Source organism: Olea europaea, chromosome 4 (genome assembly GCF_002742605.1).
Source record: "Olea europaea var. sylvestris chromosome 4, O_europaea_v1, whole genome shotgun sequence".
Lineage (NCBI taxonomy): Eukaryota > Viridiplantae > Streptophyta > Magnoliopsida > Lamiales > Oleaceae > Olea > Olea europaea.
In genome coordinates this window covers 15,071,548-15,092,914 of record NC_036240.1, presented here as the reverse complement: position 1 = coordinate 15,092,914, position 21,367 = coordinate 15,071,548, and the positions used below count along the sequence as shown (strand labels likewise).

Here is a 21,367-nt window from a genome sequence, read left to right as displayed (position 1 = left end):
GGTGGGGGGGGGGGGTAATTGATAAGCCCCCAATTAAATTTACTTAAACAAGGCGTAAGGCACAAGGTGGGAAGTCCAGCACGTGAGAGCAAGATTCGATGGAAATATCTAGAAGAAGGCTGAGTCGGTAAATCTATTAGTAAGTTTGTTGAGAAAAGGGTATAAATAAACATGTGAGGGGGAAGAAGGGTAAGCAGAAACCCAGTGAGAAAGTAGAGAGAGGTTTACTTGTATTTTTCCTTAAGTTTTCTTTCATTATTAGCATCGTTCTTCTTCAATTCAATTATAAGAAAAGCTAATTTTCAGCAGTCCCCTTTTGGTTACAGTAAGTTTGAATTAATTTTGGAATTGCATTCTACCAGTAGCCATCAGAGCTTGAACCTCTCAGGAAGAAACAATTTATTACATGTTGTAAAGCTCTATGCTTTCTTATGCTTCTGAGTTCTGTGAGGCATCTTTACAATTTTCCTTATCTATCAGTTTAGAAAAGTAGATGAGGGAGAACTTATATATATTTAACTTAAAATAAGCTGAACATGGCTAAGCAAAAGTGCATTTCGACATTTGCTTCCTTTCTTTTCTTAATTAGGAATAAAGATCAAATTTTGGTATGCATGGTTTATGGGAAAAAAAGAGAAAAAAGTATGAAGTAAAAGAAATCCTAATAGTGGAAGAGGAAAGTATGACAGATAGAAATGTTTACACAACAAACTTCCCTATGGAAAGAGGGAGAGACGGGTACCTCGTACCAAGACATTCGAGGTCTCATTGAGACTCACCCATGAACATTTGGATTTTCCCTCCTCAGCCACTAACCTATAGGGACCCTGGTGCGACCACACGAAACAAAAGAAACAAAGATTAAATATTTTTAAATACTTCATGCAACAATACGTACTCACGTAGCATTTCAAGCAACAAAATTAAATTGTAGTCAAAGATTCATTGCCTCAGTGTGATTCTGATAAACCAATATATTCAGTTCATAGTCAAATAAATCACCAAAGACATAAAAAAGGGAAAATTGCAGCCACAGTCCAAAACCTTTCCGTCTTTTATAGATTTTACCTCAATCTTCACTATATACGACCCACAATCCCAAACCTTTCAAATATTCTCACTGTAAGGACAAAATGACAAAAACCAATAGTCAATCCGTAAGTTGACCAAATTTTCATTAATTTTTAAAGGGTAGAAGGGTACTTTTAGAATTGTCATATTATAGAATTAAAATATATTAAATAAAAAAACCAAAAATAAAAAAATAAAAATTGGAGATTGAGACTTCTTCTTTTTGCTACCCCCACACTGAAGTCCACCCACCCCACCCATACCAAAAACCTCCACCCACCACACCCAAACCACCGCACCGCCACCAACACTACTATCCATACCAGTACCCCCACCCTACCAAACCAAAACCCACAACCACCTGCAACCGTTACTGTATAGCTCCATTTATTGGGACCTAGATTTTAACCCCAATTTCATGGCACCAATGATTCTTATACCTTCCCCATCCCCACCCGTCGTTAAAGCCATCCATATCCATATCCATTTCCATCCTTAAAGCCGTCCATTCTCGAATTCTAACGACAACAGACATCATCAAATACTTGTCTCTATAACGTCCCATTCTCCAACAGCATCCACCACAAGCTTAGGATTTTGTTAATTTTATAAATATAGGAGGAAATTCCGATTGGCCTTGTGGTTTATGCACGGGTTTGACCCGAAACGGGAAGATTAAATTGTGGATTCGTGAGATGATTTGAGTGTGGTAGGTCAATGATCGTCGATGTGGTGGAGTGTGGATGGCGGTCGTTGGCATTGGAGGGTCTGGATCTACGATAATGGCTATGCAAGTGGTTTCGGTTTCTATAAGTGTAGACTGAGGTGTGGGAGTGGGGTCGGAAGAAGAAGAAAAATAACTTTCCAAATTATTTTTTTTGGTTTTTTTATTTAATATATTTTACTTCTTTAATATGAGAAATCTAAGGTTACCCTTTTGCCCTTTAAAAAATAGTCAAAATTGGGTCAGATCATCCTCTAACGAAATCGGAGGTTAGCAGTAGGCAATGTAAAAGGGAAGCAGAACTGAGCATGGCATTTGTATTTAATATTTATAATAAAAGCACCAAACTTCAACTAAATGTTTGGTATACAATAAAGAAGCTTGTGTTGTTGTCATGTATACCGTGTCTAGTTGCTTGACAAACCACTGATTTAGCTCCTTCATGCAAGACGCATCCATGAGCAAGTAGGAATGGAAGTCTGAATAAGTTAAATAGATCGGTTCCCCTGAATGAAAAAACAATAAAAAGCCATCAGATAGGCACAGGAACAAATAACAGATGCACCTTCATTGGAATAAGGCAAAAAGTCATCCATTTGAATCAGACTATACCTATATCTTTCTTGCCAGAGCATAGCAACACCAAATGTTTTGAAAAGACCCAAAAATAAGACCAAGTGTTCAATTTAATGTTATTTAGATATATATTAAGGACAAGAACCTTTAAGCGTATCTACATTTGGAAAAACTGGAGTAACCTGAATGAATTTTAGAACTTCTCATGCATGCAGAACTCCAAAATCTATTAAGAATTAGTTCTTAGTAAATTTAAGGGAAGAAGGGAATGTTATACCATCGCCTGAATGATAATGAGACAATTCTTGAGCAGTAGAGGCCATCCGTCCAAGAACTGCATTCATCTTAGTCAAAATGAACACAATCAAAACAATATGCATAGAACTAATAACATCTACAAGTTAAAAGGGAAAAGAATAATATAACGAAGTGGAAGCGTTACTAACATCTCAGTCCAAAAACAATCATACAAGTCATTATAACCTTGATACTAAAAGGCCAGCAAGCAGAAAATAAACTGGACATTGACATCCATCTTAAAATAAATACACACGTAAATATTCAGCTGAGAGCCTAAGACATTTATATGTTGGCACAACAAATCGCGAGGTGCATATGTGAGGAAAGATGAAAAGGAACAAAAGAAAGAAACGAATTAGACTTCAATATTCCATACACTCATCAACTGCTTTGAGGTAAAAAATAAAATAAAACAAACCTTTGCAGTATAATACTTTGTGTTTGCAGGCAGCAAGTCATCGCTTTGGCACGTTAGATAAATTGTAATTCGATAAACTAAGTATTATCCAAAATCTTCTAGCGTGTAAAGATTTAACATTTATATACTTACAATAAATGTCCCACACACATAGCCCCTAAAATTTTTGCTTATGGACTTGTAAAGAAACAAAAATAACAAATTCCAACTAGGACCACATTAATGCCAGAGTTAGGCAAGACATTGATACTATCGAGCATACCTCCATATTCCTTGCCGAAAGGGTATCATCTACGGAAGTTAGTTGACCATTTACAGTAGATGTGGCCGCAACTCGTGCCCTTCTTCCTTGAATCAATGCTGAAGCCTGCCCAGTGAGCAGATCATTTTGATGCTGCAGAGACCGGAGCTGTTTCTGCAACTCCAAAGCTTCTGCTTTTGCAGCTAAAGTAGCATCACTGAACACGAAAGCACACCATCTTGAGAACCGAGCAGCATAAGCATTATAATTTCTTGAAAGAGATTGTCTATAACTTTGCAATTACAGAAGCAAAAATTTATTCTTCAGCAATATGTGAAAAAAGCCCATGCTAAAATCATCATGCATGGGCAATGATGAGCAAAGGAAAAGATCATGAAAAATGCATATGGGATGTTAGAGCCAGAGTTCGAAGAAAATACTGAGAACCCAGGTCAAAACAGCAAAAAAAAGCTTGTGATGATATATAATGTGACTGAAACAATTCATTTAAGTAAATGAAGCAATCCAGTCACAAGTTATAGACTTATTCCTGAAAAATGCGTGACTAGGTTTCACGGGGTGCCTTTCTTTTTGGCACAGAAAGGGACACTGTGCGGCAGTAGTCTGCTCTGCTAAACTACTTTTCGCTTGTACTCAGTCGCCTCAGGACGAAAGAAAATTTGATTACAATTTTGTAGAAAGCTTATAATAGAGAATTTGAATATATTGAAAGTAAATTGAACATTGATTGATGAAAACTAAACATTACAATTAACGAAAGCGAAAATTACAATTGCTAGTGAAGGGGGCGGACACTACTGAGCTTGAAAGGTTTTTGAATGATTAATACCCCCTATAATAGCATTCTGAATAAAAACCTAAGTGACAGGAGTAAACATTTAAAAGACAAGGAATCATGCTAAATGTTTACTAATATCAGAGCTATTTTACAACTGAACTAACTATTACAGTGAAAAGAAAATTACAACTCAAACTTGAAGTAATATTTACAATGTGCGGCAGAAGTTGGGAAACTGCGACTGCGATAGTGTCAAGGGGCTAAGTAAAGCTATGGTCCTCGACATTCTCCCCCATTGTTTTGGCGACGTCCTCGGTGCCATCAATGCATGATATGCTTCAATTAATGGTTTGAAAGTTCCGAGATCTTTTTCTCTTTCCCAAGTATTCTCCTCACTGCTGCATCCAATTCATTTGACCAAGTACTCCTGATGATCTTTTCTATAAGCTCGAGTGATTCGATGGTCAAGAATAGTTTCTGCAACTTTCTTTCCAGCTTTCTAAACACAGGTCACTTTGGCTCATTTCTAGATGCGTCCTCATTATCCGCAAAGTATGGCTTCAACACACTAACATGAAGGATCTTGTGGATTTTACACCATGAAGGGAGTTCAACTCTGTACGCAACTCTTCCAATCCTCTTCACAATGGGTAATGCTCCAATGTATTTTGGTGTCAATCTTGAGTCCTTCCCTCTTGTTGGTTTGTAAACATTTCTATCAGGAAGCTTAACCATTACCAGATCTACAAAATTGAATTCAATGAAATGGCGCTTTAGATCTACAGCCTTTTTATACCGTTTTTGAGCTTTCTCAAAATAACTCCGAGCAATTTCAATATTTCGTTTCCACTCTTGAGAAAAGTTCTTTACTTGAGGGGACTTGGTACTTCGTTCGATATCCACTGTATGAGGGAGTAGCGGTTGTTGGCCAATAACAATCTCAAAAGGACTCTTATTGGTGGAAGAGTTCTTTTGGGCATTGAAGCAAATCTAAGCCGCATCCAAAAGTTTTACCCAGTTTTTCTGCGAAATAGAGATAAAGTGCCGAAGATATTCTTCTAGCATAAAATTGAAGCGTTCCATCTGTCCGTCAGATTGTGGGTGATAACTAGAACTCATGCTCAAAGTCGAACCAAGAAGTTTGAACAACTCAGTCCAAAATATGCCAGTGAAACGAGGATCTCGATCACTGACAATGTCCTTAGGCAGTCCCCAGTATTTGACAATATGTTTGAAGAAGAGTTGAATTGTCTCTTCCGCAGATACATACTTAGGCGCTGCAATGAAAGTTGCATATTTTGATAGACGGTCCACCACGATGATGAGAGTGCCAAAATCCTCAAATTTTGGCAACCCAATAATGTAGTCCATCGATATACTTTCGAATGGTCGAGTTGGGACGAAAAGGGGCTCCAGCAAGCCCGCCTTTTTCTAATGATTTGCCTTATCTTGCTGACAAATAAGACAGGTTTTTACAGAGGTTGCAATGTCTCGCATTTCAGGCCAGTAGTATGCACGTTGCAATAGTGCACAGTGCGTTACTCTCCTGGATGCCCTGCCCAAATCGTGTCATGGCATTCTATAATTAGTGATTTCCTCAAATCTCTACCCTTAAGAACATAGAGGCGATCTCCCTTTGTCTTCACTAACTCCCCATCGAGCCAGAACTGTCGAGTTTTACCATGCTTGATGAGGTCGACCAAATATTGAGTAGCCGAGTCCTTCTCTATAAGTGTCCGAATTTGGTCTCTAGTGTTCGTGGAGACGGCACTCCCTGAAAGAGCAGCTACGAAGCAAATGGCAGCCAAATCGGCCCCTCGAGTAAGAGCATCAGCAAATGGCAGCCAATTCAGTAAGTGGCAGTGCAATTTCTGAGTAGTCTTTCACAAATCTTCAATAGTAATTGCATAACCCAAGAAATGAACGTACATCATGTACTGCTTTACCTTGTTTTCGGTGGTTGCCAATCTTTGATGGCTGTACTTCTTCGAATCCATACGGATTTTACCTTGTTCAATGATGTGACCCAAAAAACTGATAGATGTCTGAGCAAATGAGCATTTAGACGGCTTGGCATAGGGTTCATTACTGATAGATGTCTGAGCAAATGAGCATTTAGACAGCTTGGCATAGAGTTCATTTTCCCATAGCCGATTAAAAACTTGCCTCACATACTGGATATGTTCCTCCAATGTCTCGCTGTAAATTACTATGTCGTCCAAGTACACGACAAAATCATCTAAAAACCCGTGAAGTACCTGATTCATCATAGTACAAAATGTTGCTGGAGCGTTTGTCAAACCAAAAGACATCACTTTAAATTCAAAGGCTCCATATCTGGTTACCACCGTAGTCTTTGCTTCGTTTCCCTCCTTGATTCAAACTTGCTAGTATCCGGGCCTAAGATCAATTTTTGTGTAATACTTCGCCCGACTCAGTCGATCGAAGCAATTCACAACCAGTGGGATAGGATAGCTATTCTTTACAGTAATCTTGTTCAAGGCTCGATAGTCACAACACATTCTAAGAGAACCATCGGCCTTTTTCTGAAACAATACAGGAGCTCCATATGGCGACTTCGTAGGCACAATGTGTTGCACCGATGTGAAATCATCCATCTGAGCTGCAGATAAATTTGTCCTTCCCTCGAAAGGACCTGCTTTGATCAACACCGATTTCGCTACTCCAGCTATTGGTAGAGTAGCGGAGTTGATTGCTTTGACTTTTCCACTACCCTTTTCCAGAATAAGTCTAAACCGCTCTACTTCGGTACATGCAAGATAGTTGTGGGTAGCACCAGTATCCACAATAGCCCTGATTGGCTTCCCTTTGATTTTTACATCAATGTATATTAAGCTTTTGGCCCTACAAATTCGAGTCTTCGCTTCTTCCATCTTTGCCTCTTTCAATCGGACATCATCCTTTTCAGCGACCCGATGCGACAGTGTGTTGCACCGATGTGAAAATGCCCCAACTACATCCTCATTCTCTTCAGAGTCGGTCTCACTATGACAATTAGCCTGCGGGGCCTCTTGCTTTGAACTTGACCCGCCACTTGCTAGGTGACAATATGCATTTACCATCCGCTTCTGAGGACACTCCGACACCCGATGAGGTCCTTCGCATAAAAAGCACTTCAATTTGGGAATGACATCGGTTCGCCCCTCCATTACTTTTCCTTTATTTCAGTTGTTACTGTTGCTGCCGTTAAAATTTCCTTGACGGTTATTATGATAGTTTCCCGAAAAGCCATGAGTACTTTGATAAGCTCCTTCTTTATTCTGAGAGTAACGCTCTCCCCCATTTGGGTTCGAGTAAGGTCTGTTACCACCTCCAATTGCTTGATTACTCCCCGAAAGTCGATCTTTTCTAGATTCCGTTTAGTAGTCGCTCAAGCATTCGACGGCTCTCATGGCCGTGCTCAAATCAGGAACTTTCTGTTTTTGAAGTTCTGTGCATGTCCACGGTTTCAACCCTCTCATAAAGGTGAAGAGCTTATCATTTTCCGACATATCTCGAATATTCAGCATATGCCCCGAAAAGGATTTCACATACTCCCTAATAGAGCTTGTATGTTTCAGGTCTCGGAGTACCCGTCGAGCCTAATACTCCACATTTTCGAGGAAAAACTGCAATCTTATCGCTTCCTTGAGGAGATCCCAAGAATATATTCAAACCCTGTTGGCCTGAATGTCAGCATATTTGATTCGCCACCATAGTTTTGCATCTCCACCCAGATACATGGTAGCTATGATTACCTTTCTAGCTTCGTCTTCGATCGAAGTTGCGAAAAAGTACTGTTCTATGTCAAATAAGAAGTTTTCGACTTCTTTTGCATCACGTGCCCCTCCGTAGGTACACGGTTCAGGAATTCTATGTCTAGATGCATTCTCAGGTACGGAAGCTTGCCCATTGCCTACCGCATATTGGAGTACCCGCAATTGAGCTCTCAACGATTCCATTTCATCCTACAAATCAGGAATGATTGCAGCAGTTTCAGTCATTGTTGCGCAAGCCCTTTGGCTTTCATCCAATTGGATGTGTAATCTACGAATCTCGGATTCGGCCATCTCGACTTTTTTCTAGAGACCGTCTAAGGCATAGAACAACCTAGTAGTTGTCTCATCAAGCGCATCCACACGCTGTTTAGTAGTACTCTTCTTTTGAGGCTCTTCCACTTCAGTGGTGTAGGATGTAATTAGATCCATAGCTTTCTTATCGAGGGTCGTGAGCCGCAGCTCCGATATCAACTTTCACGGGGTGCCTTTCTTCTTGGCACAAAAAGGAACACCGTGCAGCAATAGTCTGCTCCGCTAGACTACCTTCCGCCTTTTCTCGGTGTGTCAGGACAAAAGAAAATTTAATTACAATTTTGTAGAAAGCTTACAATAGAGAATTTGAATACATCGAAAGTAAATTGAACATTGATTGATGAAAACTGAACATTACAATTGACGAAAGCAGAAAATTACAATTGCTGGTGCAGGGGGCGGACACTAATGAGCTTGAAAGATTTTTGAATGATTAATACCCCCTATAATAGCATTCTGAATAAAAACTTAAGTGACAGAAGTAGACGTTTAAAAGACGAGGAATCATGCTAAACGTTTACTAATATCAGAGCTATTTTACAACTGAAATAACTATTACGATGACAAGAAAATTACAACTCAAACTTGAATTAATATTTACAATGTGTGGCCAAAGTTGGGCAAACTACGGCTGCGATAGTGTCAAAGGGCTAAGTAAAGCTGCGGTCCTTGACACTAGATTTCGTACTCGAGCTGGGCTACATGCTCGGCATACTCAAAACTAACCATAAATTGAGTGTTGTGTATGTTTTGCAGAACAGACTTAGTGAAACATGATATATAATGTGACTTAAGAAGCTGGAAAACCCAATTTACATTTGCTGATATGTATACTACACAGTGACGTACATATATAAAGCTATTCGAAACTTTTTTTAACTACTTTATTGGTTTTTTTTTCCCCCCCGGGGTATTTTGATTGTAGATGTGAGAAATAATGCCAAGCATATTTTGATGAATTTCACATATCTTCCAACTAAACAAATTGTTGAAGGCAGGATATAAATTAATAAAAAAATATGGCTGCATCTGACATATTAAGCTTTTAGATGAAAGGGTCAATATAGTATCAAAGTTGAGCGACAGACCCAAGTTCAAGTCTCCCCACCACCCACATATTAAAAATTGTGAATGAGCTAGGCTTGTGATTGTTAATAATGAAACCAACCTACATGTGAGGCCGTGTGTTGAAGAAAATATATAAATGAATAAATGTTCTCCTACCTAACATCTTATACTTTTAGATGAGATAGTTCATATAAATTACTAGAGTTTTTCCCAAATCCGGGTCTAACGTAATATTAGAAATTCAGAATTGCAAGCCAATCAGAGCTTTCAAGCTGAATCTATAAGAGGTCTGACTGGCTGAGCTGCAACGGTTTTGGCAGTTTGCTCATATTTGAGCCAGACTAAAGCCTGCTAATAAACTAACAAACCCAAGTTCATACATTGAAACTTGGCTCATTTTGGTGTGTAATGACTTAAAGTGTACAAAGGACAACAACTGTTACCGTATTTCTTTCAATCCTTCTTCAGTTCCAAAAACTGCCTCCTGGTTGTCTCTCCTTGCAGAAAAGGTTGAAATGCTATCATAAGCAAAGTCTAAATCTTCCCCCTAGTGGCATCAAAATATTCGTGCATAAAGGAAAAATATTATTATATGAAAGCAAGACAAATATAAAGATAGAACCTAAAACACTAAAAGTATAATTAAAAATATAAGAAGAGAAAATGATTCATTAAGCATAGAATATATATAGTTAGTTGACATGTAAAACTAAAATATTTTGAATTATACAATCAACGCCCAGCAAACATTCTTAAAAATAGAGAATGGTATTTATTAAATCAGATGCTCACATATTCTCTTCCCCACCTTACACAAAAACTGTGAAAACAAAAGAATAAAATCATATCCCTATTGGCCTTGATATGTCGTAACAGCATAGATTAAGTAAAGAGAGATGATATTCCCCATATAACAGAAAACAACAGAAAATACAATAACCAATATCAATAAATTTGAAGCAACTATGCACCAGAGAGCTTATATAAGCTTTTAGAAGAGAAACAGGACAAAATGTCGTGCAATTTAAAACAGGAATGATCATGTTGGTGAAGATTAGATTTAAATGGATACGCATGGCCCCTCTCTAAAAGCTTAAACTTTTCAAGGAGATAAGTGAACGCGATAACACAGCTGAGCAAAAGACTAGGGGTTCAAATCTCACCACCACTCATTTATGATAATTGTACACATATAAGACCTTTGATAAAAATAAATAAATATTGTCTGCAAGTGAGCAGTGTTGAAGTTGGATTTAAAAGAAGACGTGTGGCTCTCTTTAAAAAATTTAGCTTCTAGATGAAATGTTAAAAAAAAAAAAAAAAACGTCAAGGACTCTTCACAAACAGCACTATCTTGTCCTAAAGGACAGTCTGGCAGCCACTTCTAGGATTCCCGTCCTCATCTTAGGACATAGCCCCAAAAAGGTGCAAAACCAAAAGTTCAACTAATGGAGGACATTTTTCCAGCACAATGAAAGAGAAAGAGATGACTAGTAAAAGAAACAGATCTGGATGTACCTCCAAAAGCTTTCCTTCCTCTAAAAATTGCTCGTACCTAAATGCACAGAGAACAAAAGAAGCAAATCACTGGCTAGTAAATGTCGGTACATATCAAATAAAAAGTTGGATATGAACTTCAACGAAAATTGCGGAAACTAAGAAAAACGTATAACATTATAAATAGACCAATAAAGTTCTAAGCTTTAATATCTACATCAGAAATAGTATTCTTTTGGTCAATAACTTCATGAATTTTAGTACATAACCAGAAAAATGCACATCTTGTCTTGATGAAAAACTGAAGACCGATAGAAGTTAAAGCAGAAAGAGCATATAAAAGACTCTAAACTTCAGGGCCCATGGGATTAGTCGAGGTGCACATAAGCCGCCTGGACACCCATGATTATCAAAAATATATATGTATAAAAAAGACTGGGTAACAGAACACTTGGAATAACCAGTTAGAATAAAGCACTGCGATAGAACATTTAGTCCGTATGCATGTCAATGCCTTCCCATTGCAGTCCTCCTATACATAAATCAGATTATATTAAAGAACAGGTGAATAAACACAAAAAGACTTCGGAAAATAAGGAAACATATAATCATAATACCCTTCAAATTTACCTCCTCTGGCTGCAATTAAGAAAACTCAAAATCCCTCGAATAAAAGAAAAAAACACAATTTCAGACCAAAAAAACATGTAAAACCCAACCATCAAATGCAATTCTTACTATGCTAAAACATTTAAGGAAATTTAGTTCACAAACAGCATAAATAAACAAATAGAAGGCAGAAAATAATCATAAAGCTGAATGTACATTATCTAGTAGAAAGGGAGAGTCAGAGTTACAGTGAAACTTCGGAGGAAGAGAGAACGTTAGAGGGGCGGAGGCTAGAGCAGAGCCAGTCGAGGACGGGCCGAACGTCGTCGTATTGGAAGGGCCATTCGCAGCTGTCCGGGTCAAGTGACTCGTATCCTTCGTAACCCAATTCGAACAACAAAGAGCACAATCGAGCGCCACTCATTCTCAGAACAATGCGAATTGCTTCAGATCTGAACGTGATTTGGAGCAATAATCATTGAATTATTTCTCCTCGAATTGTTGTGGGTGAAGGGGTTTTTCCTTTTTTTTTTATTTTCTGTTTGAAGAGAATTAAGAAAATGGCGGTTTATTGTTTTATCATAAAATTCAAAGACAAAAAGACGGATGAACAAGGTTGAAAATTTTGGATAAATGCAAGCTAAAAGCCCTTTCAATTCCCACTGACATTCAGTACCACGATGTCACCCACGAAAAAGTAAACCCTTGATTAATTTTGATTATTTTATTTTGAGTTACACATTCTCGAATTATTTAATCGTACTAGTTTGATAGAGATTAACGCCATGTTCGATAAAAATTTTGAGATTTAATTTTTTGATCGTTAAAAAAAAGTTGGGGGCTACCCGTGAGAGAAAAAGTTTAAAATTACGATTGAAATAGTAAAATAACAGTCAAAAATGTTTTAGAGTGAAAAATCACTTCCAAAAACCCCTAAAATCTATTTTTTAATAAATTTTGATAGAAATTGATAAAATATATTATTACAAAATTATAAATTCTATAAAATGTACAATAAAAATTAATTATTAACTTTAATTTAAATTAAAATCTGAATTTTAAGATCTACAAGACAAGGGCTTACTCTCCTTGTTAATTATGGGCTCCATTATTTTTAAAATATATTTTTTTCATTTTTAATCATATAGTGCTTGTTTGTGCTCCCATTATTTGAGAACGATATATTATGGAATAGTGATTGATGTTGAAATGTGTGGTTAAAAAGGAAAAAAATTAATTTACGTGTAATATTATTTTAATAAAGAATGTGTAGTTAAAAATAAGTAATATAAAAAAATAATGAGGTAGAATAATAGACAAACGAAGCCTTAATTTTTAATAAAATAATATTAAACTTAAGACATAAGTTTAAAAAATTTCTTTATTTTTTTACTACACATTTTTTTAAAAATTATTATTTAAAAATAAAATTTCTTCAAAAATCACGTTAAAATGGACCCAAACAGTGGCTTAATCATTCTATAAAAACACCTATTGGAAAAAAAAAAAGCTCTAAATACCTTCTCCCGCCCCTGCTTCAGTTGACTGTACAATTCCAGAATCCTAAAGCAGCGAGTGGAGAAACCTAATGTGCGGAAGAGCTCGTTGTACACTCAGGCCTGATGATTTCCACCGGTCCTGCCATCTCAATGGTCGGCCTGTTCGTCACGTCAATATGGAACGGTATCTGAATCCTCGTCCCCAAATCAATCTTCATCAACTTGCTGTTTGTTAAACTAATTTCAGTGTTTTTCACAGTTTCAAAGCTATTGATTTGGGTAAATTACAACGAGTATTTAAATCTAACAGGTACCGGCCGTCGAATAATGTGGCGCCGGGTTTCAACGTGCCGGTGGTTCGGAGGGAGGACGGAGGGGATTGCAACGGTGCTGTAGTTCACTGCATGAAATGGGGGCTGATTCCGAGTTTCACTAAGAAATCTGAAAAGCCCGATCACTTCAGGATGGTAATACTACTATTCCGAGTTCATTAATGTCAAGCTCTTAAAAAGACCTAACACGTGTATTTTGTGTGTGTGTGTGTGTGTGTGTGAGCGCTTGTTGTTATACTCTGAAGTGACGGATAAATTTCTTCCACTGCTGTACGCATATAATTATTTGGAGTAGGAGGTGCGGGGTACCCACACACAAATTAGGATACTGTAACAGCTCTTTGAAAGCAGTATAAGTGAATTTAAGAATACTCTGTCCTCCTCCAGTTGTTAGTAGTTAATTCAAAAAGACCTAGCACCTTCAACTCAAGTTAGAGTTACTTCCTCTGCTTCTCTTTAAAATTTACTCTCTAGCCTGTCAAATAAATGAGCAAGCTTGAACAAATTTTTGAGAACTCATAAAAATAAATGTACCTTTCCCCAAGCTTGGTTTTAGAAACAAATTAGCATCTAGTTGAGCCTGGGTTAGATTTGGCAAGTTAGAAGGTTCATAGTCAGCAGCATTAAAAGATAAACGAGCCAAGCCCTTCTAGTTCGGCTTATTGTGCTCAGCTTGAGCACCGAATCTTAGTTCAGCTATTTTCATTTACATGGTTTTTATATAACTGACTATTACCTGTTTAGTTGATTATCTTACTTGTTAATGTTATCTGTTATTTGTTTACATTTTCTTGGAGATAATTGCTGTTCTTCAGTGAATTCACATATATGAGCATGTGTTTCTTTGGCTGTTCTTTTAGCTCCTTAATGGATCACTCTATTCACCTAAACAAGAAACTCTTAGCCTTGGCCAACCAAGGGGAAAATCATGAAGTGTCTCTTCTAATCCTACCATTAAATATGAAAATAATTTTATCTATCTACTTTCATGTTTCTCTAGCTGCTCTATGCTTCTAAATGTCATGTTTGTGACATAACAAAGCTGTACTTTTTGTTTCTTCCTTATAGTCACATCTCGCTACATGGTATTGCGCACAATTCGCTGTGACATATAGAATTGGATAATTTCAAGCTACAAAATTATAGACAATATTACCATTTGAAAGTATGTAATATCCAAATATAAATTGATAAGGAAATCATAATGGGAGTCATAAAATATGTAAATAAGAAGTTGTAGTTAGAATGTGTGGTTGAAATTAATGTTTGACTAAATTTAATAACAATTTACAAATTGGTATCCAAATGGAGGCTTAATCTAATCTTTGTTTATTTAACTTCATATTGTAGAAAATATAACGATAGCAATGGAATGGAGGAGTATAATATTATATATATTGTGATGAGTTCCTCAGGAACAATCCTCTTTCGAACAATGCTCATATGCTCTAGTGAGCAATGTTACCATTTTGAGCCTTTTGAGTGTAAAAATTATCTGTCATCTATTTCCAACATGGTTCTGAACACACATCATCCTTTACCTGTGATACCTTCTGCGAACCTGAACATCAGCCTCCACGCCTCAGTGAATGCAGACCATTCATGGTTCATATTTCCCAGATTCCATGCGTGGTGATAATTTGTAAATGTCAACCCTTCCAGAATGCTAAATGGCGTGAAAATTGGGATAAATTGTTGATTTCTCATATGGCTTCAAGGTTGGAGGAAGTTGGAAAACAAATAGAAACCATTATCTCAGGCAAGGTGGTTTATTGATAGGAGAATATAGAGCCCAATGTAGTACGGACTATTTGAATGATGGAGATAATAAGATGCATGGAAGGAAGTGGATTTTTACTAATACAAGGAAATTAAACAAAATGTGTCCGGTCCCTATATTCAAAAATATATCCCTTTTATGTTGATTGTTTCAAAACATACTGGGATTCACCACTTTAAAGAGGTTTTGAAGCTAATTCTTAAGTATAGATTATAAATGACATTGGTTTTGGAGTTTGTCAACACAAATGCCTTTTCTTTTATTCTATCGACTTCCGAAGGAACATAAGAATTTTCTTTCTCATACCCATCTTCACTTGAGAGTCAAAAGTGATAATTCAAGGGAAGATGATTGTTTTGCAGCCCCTCTCGCTTTCTTATTTTTCGACCTTTTTTACCTGACCTCTTATTTTTTATATATCTGCAGTACTAGCTTTTAGTTGCAGATGCTTAATGATTCTGGTGCTAATAATACTTGATATGGTATTAATATCTTACTGCTGTTGATTTAAAACAATTGATGGACATCTTATATTCCAGTTCAATGCACGATCTGAATCAATTAGAGAAAAGGCTTCTTTTCGTCGTCTGGTTCCTAACAACAGGTGTCTGGTGGCTTTTGAAGGGTAAGTCCTGTACAATTATTTTCACATCTAATAGACTCTCCAGTTGATGCTGTTGCTCTTCTTGTTGTTTTCCACTTATTTCTTCGCTTTACCATCTTCTAAATTTTTCGTGTCTGTTTCTATATATTTTTTGTAATTATATGTAGAAGTAGTTGCATATTATTAGCTTTTCATTTTTTACCTTTTAATCCTAATCATAGATAATTAGAGGCAGGTTAGAATTGTTTTTTTAAGTAGCACAGCAGTTCCTTAGCATTTTTTTTTAATTACCTTCTGAATTATTGTGGTTTTTGTTATGTTATTCTTCAGTATTTATTTTATGATTCGAAATAATACAAGACACTGTATAACTGGATCATTTTTTTAATCGAACAATTGTTTATGCAGGCATCAGAATATTTTTTGTTTGAACATTTTCTCTTGTAATTTTTTATTTATTTATTTTTTAACCTTTTCCTCTGTGTTTTATGTTTTCTTAGAATTTTATTCTTAGCGGTCATAATAGTATTTTGGGTAAATGGAACAAACATCAAACCCCTGCTCCTGGGCAAAAGGATTAAATCCTGGTTGTTCTGACCCAACAAATATTTGTTAATATTGCCAACAAGGTGTTGATAAGTTTATATTTGTCTGGTTATAGTCATATTATTCAATTACTTTTTCCCTGATGTGCACCAATTTTTGTGTTCAGATTTTATGAATGGAAAAAAGATGGGTCTAGAAAGCAACCTTACTACATACATTTTAAGGATGGTCGTCCCCTTGTCTTTGCTGCTCTATTTGACTCTTGGAAAAATCCAGAAGGTGAAGTACCAATTAAAACCCTTTTTTTTTTACTTGTGAATTCATTTCTTTTGAAACACCATTTGCAAGATCAACAGTAGGCTTCTTCTTAGGGTGTTGTGTTGTTTTTCTTGCCTTCCAAATTTTATTGATGGCTAATTGGAAATTCTTTTATTTTGCGCAATGTGGGGTGGGGTGCTGGCAGATAGACAGCTACTGCAACATATTTCCTGGGTCTTGTATGCTTTCTGAGACTTCCTCTAAACATTATCACCAGAGTTGCTCAATCCTGTTTTCTCTTTTCACTATGCAGGAGAAGTCCTGTATACCTTCACTATCGTGACGACTTCTTCATCATCAGCTTTGGAATGGCTCCATGGTTTGTAATGTTGTTGTCATTCTCTTTATATCCCACTTGATATTAGGCCATGAAGTATGGTTTATGAAGGCTTTTTTTTTTCTTTTTTTTCTTTTTTTACCCATAGAAATGCTTGTCCACTCCTGCTGTCTATGCAGATTTGCAGGACTGTGACTTCGGAATTTCTGCATTTATAAAGCACCTTAGTGGTGCTGCTTTCGACTCTCATGAGTTAATTTGTGTTGTTATTACAGATAGGATGCCTGTTATCTTGGGTAACAAGGATTCAACTGATAGGTGGCTGAATGATTCTTCATTGCCAAATCTTGATACAATACTCAAACCATATGAAGAGACAGATTTGGTAAGGGTTCAAAATTAAGTGTTTAGAGGGCTAATTCTTGTCAGCTGTTGTTGGTGATCAGTGATTGGAATTGAGCATTAGAAACATTTTAACCTTCACTTGCAGGCCTGGTATCCAGTGACACCTGCAATGGGTAAGCTTTCATTTGACGGACCAGAGTGCATTAAGGAGGTAAAAACTACTTTTCTTTGTTCTAGTATATGCTGCATCATTAGTGTTTGACCAGATGACAACCTTGGTCGTGATAAGATAGTTTTGACAATCTACTGCAAAAGAGAAGACTCTGTTGTATTGCATGACACATTGCACAATGCTATATAATTTGAAGAAGTTTGCAGAAAATTATTCTAGTGGCTTTTGGAGCTGCTTATTAAACTCCAGTTCCAACTTAAGGCAACTTCAAAGAGTCCATTACCCTCTCATGCTGGGGGGTTCCTTTTCTGGAGCTATAGGAAATTATCCCGAGTGATCAGAGTGACTGGTTCTGCTGTGTGCATGATGAATGTAGTTGTCGTTAATGTGGACCCAAATTACTATTTTGCACCAGAATCTTTATGTTTCCTCTGATGGTTTTGATTTTGGAATCACGCTTCTTAAGAGATCATTTGTTAAAGAATTCATACAACTCAAAAGATGTTATATAAATGTAGAGTGCAAATATGTTATTCCCATCGAGAAATATAACATGCATTGACCTTGCATGGTTGTTACAGATACCGGTAAAGACAGAGGAGACCAGACCGATCTCCCAATTTTTCTCGAAGGGAGAAAATCGTGGACTTGAGCCAAAACTCGAAAACCCCACACTAAAAGATGAGCCCGTTGTAATCAATCAGCAGAAAGACACAAAAGAGGAACCTGAAAGTCAAGACAGCGACCATCCATCTACCACCAACAAAGATGATTATGACATCAAACCAAAACTCAAAAGCCCCTCAACAAAAGACGAGCACATTAAAATAAATCAGCAGAAAGGCACCAAAGATGAACCTGAAACTCAACACAAATACCATCAGTCTATTTCAAACGAAGATGATTATGATATCAAAACAGATGTTACTCAGGTGTCTGTGGAAGGGGTTGCGCAGATTCCGGGGAAGCGAAACTATGAGGAGCTTTCTTCAGATGCTAAGCCAATTGCTAGAGAAACTGACAGGTTAAGTGCAAGTTCGGTAAGAAAGAAAAGCAAGAGTGCCGATGATAAACAGCCAACGCTGCTTTCTTACTTCAGAAAAACCCAGTAACTTGTCCCTACAGGATCATATCTATGGTTTTGCTGAAATAGCTGTAATTTCCATCAAAGTACCAAAGCTGAAAGGAAGGGGATTTTCGTCCAGCTCCCACTTGTTTCACCCTGTTTATGCAATTTGTGTGTAGGTCTGGCTTTTCTGCTGGTACTCTTTTCCTGTTGACTGGTAGCACCAATGTCGTATAGTATTAGATTAGTTAATTTCTGGAAGTTTCAAGAATAACTTGGTCGTGTAAATTATTGCAATTTGATGCTAGAAACTTTTGGTCTCAGCATTCAAGCGTCATAATCAATTGATGGTTCCAGGACTTTTTGACTAATGCTACATCTATACATGATCCCACATCATAAAGCTGCACTCTGTCAATGTTTCAAGCAACCTTCGAGCAAGTTTAGTTCATAATTTTGAAGTGAGCAATTCAACCGTCCATAAAAACACACAATGCCACTTTCGAGGACTTCATTTTTTATCCAGTTCATTTTAAACTTGATACCGACAAGGGTTAAGCAGCTAAATTCCACGTCTCATGTTCTGAATGTCCATGCGAAGCCACAAGTAGCAAGTACAAAATGGCAAAAGTATTTTAAAAGATTCTTGCAACTAATCTCTATTATAAATAGCCACATGCATGCGGTAAAATTAACTCTAATAAAGAGTCAAGAGACTAAACAAGAATAATTTCACCATTTGACACGACAAAGCAAGAGATTCAACAAAGATACGGGAAGCAAGCTCTGAATCACTGCAAGCTAGCTCAATAACAAGGATGATATTGGAAACGCTATATGCAAAATTAAGAAATCTCCCATAGGGATAACCCAGTTTGATGCAGAAAAAGGGGATAATTACAAGCATAGACAATGATCATCATTCCTCCCAGTCAAATATGCCATTAAAGTATTAATACAATTCAATAGGCTATTTAACAAGAGTAGTTAAATAGTCAATTTACTAAGAATCCCAATATTCTTCGACACTGGCTTGCAATCCTCACTTCCATCTAGAGGAGTGAAACAAAGTGTAACAATCACGAACAAAAATGAAAACAACTTAAATCGATGGAAATTGAAATAATGAGACTTCCCGAATAACTCCTAAACCTAGGTTATACCAGGTTAAAGAATCTATATGGAGGAAAACCATCAACAATGAGCACATAGGTTGGTCTACATGCCTTCGTCCATCTCAAAATCTATTGAAAATGATTGGTGACACTGTACGCTGGTTTATTGATCCCATGTTATGTTTAACCAATTAAGGAGAAGTTTCATAGGAACAGAATTAAAGCAAAATGATGAGACTGTCTAATCTGGGTTATTGTTCTCAAAGTTATTTTTAACCAATCCCGGAGGAACTTCATACAAAAGGAACCAAAATCAAATGGCAAGACTGTCTAAGATGGTTTATGGTTCCAACACTATTTTTAACCAATTCGGGAGAAGCTTCATACAAACAGAACCACAATCGAATTGCAAGACGGCCCAAGCTGGTTTTCTGTTCTAAAGTTATTATAAACCAATTTCGGAGAAGCTTCGTTCAAACTAACCCAAAATCAAATGAAATGATATACAAGAATCGAATTTAACATTTACCGATTAAAAAAATAAAATGATATAGATTTTCCCTTGCAACAGATAATTAGTGAGTAACAAATACAAAAAAGTTTATAGCCATATCAAGCATTTCAAGTAATTGACTTTTGAATTATCCGGTTCTATGTGATCATAACATGGTACAGAAACTATTGCACTCCAACAAAATAGACCAACAATTGCAGTAATTTCAGTATCACAAACTACAAAACTTCAGAGAATACTCAGTAAGCTCCCCTGCTGCTATTTAGAATTGAGCCAAGAGTCCCCAAAACAGCAAATGCCAAAAGTGGGCTAACATCAAGTGTATCGAAAATTGGAGGGATTATATTCCTGAAAAGATTCAAGTACGGATCGCATAGGTCACGAATAGCAGATAACGGCTGCCTGTCCCAGGGAATATTAGGAAACCAGCTGAGCAAAACCCTAACCATCAGAACCCCGCTGTAAATATCCAGCCATTTCGCCATTCCGGCTGCCACCACGGTGAACGGCGTGTTCAACGACCCCGTAGGGACGTCCTTCATTGCAGCAAAGAATGCGGGCCCCGCCTTATAAACCAATGGAGCTTTCAGTTGTACAGCCAAGCCTAAGATTCCGCCGGCCAAGAATTTTGACGCAGTTAAGGCCGTGGCCAAGAGGGTCGTGACTGTCCGAGTCGACCCGGAAAGCAAATCTTGAGATGGGTTCTGATCTCTGGACGATTCTATTACTGGGATTCGGAGAGATGCTGAAACGGAGACCGAGATTCTTGATTTTGAGGGATTTGGCTTTGCAGGAAAAGAGAAGACTTGGGGTTTTGAGTGGGCGAGGAGGTGGCGGTTATGGGCGGAGGGGAGGTAGAGCGCAGTGGTGGAATGGTGGTGAGAAAGGAAATTGATTGGGTTCCGGATAGTGAGAGTTTGAGAGACCATAAGAGAAGAAGCCATTTTCTTTTCTGTTCTCTGGAGAATGGGATTGGGTTGTAGGGAGGAGTTAAAATGAACGTTTCTGTACTTCACAATGTTACTTATGGCCCGTTTTGCTAGTCATTTTTTTAAAATACATTTTTCTCATCTTCTTTTCAATCAGACATTCTTTATTAAAATAATATTACACGTAAATTAAAAAAAATTTATTTTTCAACTACACATTTCACTTCAATTTACTATTCTAAAATACATTTTTACATAAAAATAACTATCAAACACCCCCTATGATCTAAAAATATCTAATTATTATAGTGATTTGGCTAACAACCGATATTGGGACATTTTCTTCGCATGTTAAGTTTACCCTTTTTTTTACCAAATTTCTGCCCTGATAGAGCTGTGCCTTTCTAGCTCTTCGAGAAGAGAGAATCAAAGACACCAACAATGCTTACTTGTCAAGTTCAATTAAGTTCATAGGT

At 37.1% G+C, this 21,367-nt stretch overlaps 3 protein-coding genes across 6 annotated transcripts in view; 1 reads left to right on the top strand and 2 right to left on the bottom strand.

The window, feature by feature from the left end:
• LOC111393766 (AUGMIN subunit 3) overlaps window positions 1–12,060 on the bottom strand; it is a 27,386-nt gene extending 15,326 nt beyond the window's left edge. The window contains exons 1-7 of one of the 3 annotated variants that reach the window (XM_023019460.1): window positions 11,643–12,060; window positions 10,807–10,843; window positions 9,732–9,835; window positions 3,352–3,547; window positions 2,649–2,715; window positions 2,198–2,301; window positions 743–827 (exon numbers count right to left, since the gene is read on the bottom strand). In XM_023019460.1, coding sequence (XP_022875228.1) covers window positions 743–827; window positions 2,198–2,301; window positions 2,649–2,715; window positions 3,352–3,547; window positions 9,732–9,835; window positions 10,807–10,843; window positions 11,643–11,818 — 769 coding nt within the window. In that variant the 5' untranslated portion in view covers window positions 11,819–12,060. The other 2 variants (XM_023019461.1, XM_023019462.1) reach the window with 2 other exon arrangements.
• Window positions 12,061–12,897: 837 nt separating this feature from the next.
• LOC111393764 (putative SOS response-associated peptidase YoqW) lies at window positions 12,898–18,704 on the top strand. 2 transcript variants are annotated; one of them, XM_023019458.1, is made up of 8 exons: window positions 12,898–13,077; window positions 13,204–13,360; window positions 15,545–15,630; window positions 16,322–16,434; window positions 16,727–16,792; window positions 17,026–17,135; window positions 17,241–17,306; window positions 17,849–18,704. In XM_023019458.1, the coding sequence occupies exons 1-8, from the start codon at window positions 12,983–12,985 to the stop codon at window positions 18,377–18,379; spliced, it is 1,224 nt and encodes a 407-aa protein (XP_022875226.1). In that variant the 5' UTR covers window positions 12,898–12,982; the 3' UTR covers window positions 18,380–18,704. The 2 variants fall into 2 exon arrangements, with proteins under 2 accessions (XP_022875226.1, XP_022875225.1); XM_023019457.1 differs by having other exon boundaries at window positions 13,153–13,360.
• A 1,279-nt stretch (window positions 18,705–19,983) lies between these two features.
• Window positions 19,984–20,960, bottom strand: LOC111393765 (ylmG homolog protein 1-2, chloroplastic-like). The gene has a single exon (XM_023019459.1). The coding sequence runs from the start codon at window positions 20,904–20,906 to the stop codon at window positions 20,202–20,204; it is 705 nt and encodes a 234-aa protein (XP_022875227.1). The 5' UTR covers window positions 20,907–20,960; the 3' UTR covers window positions 19,984–20,201.
• Window positions 20,961–21,367: the final 407 nt, after the last annotated feature.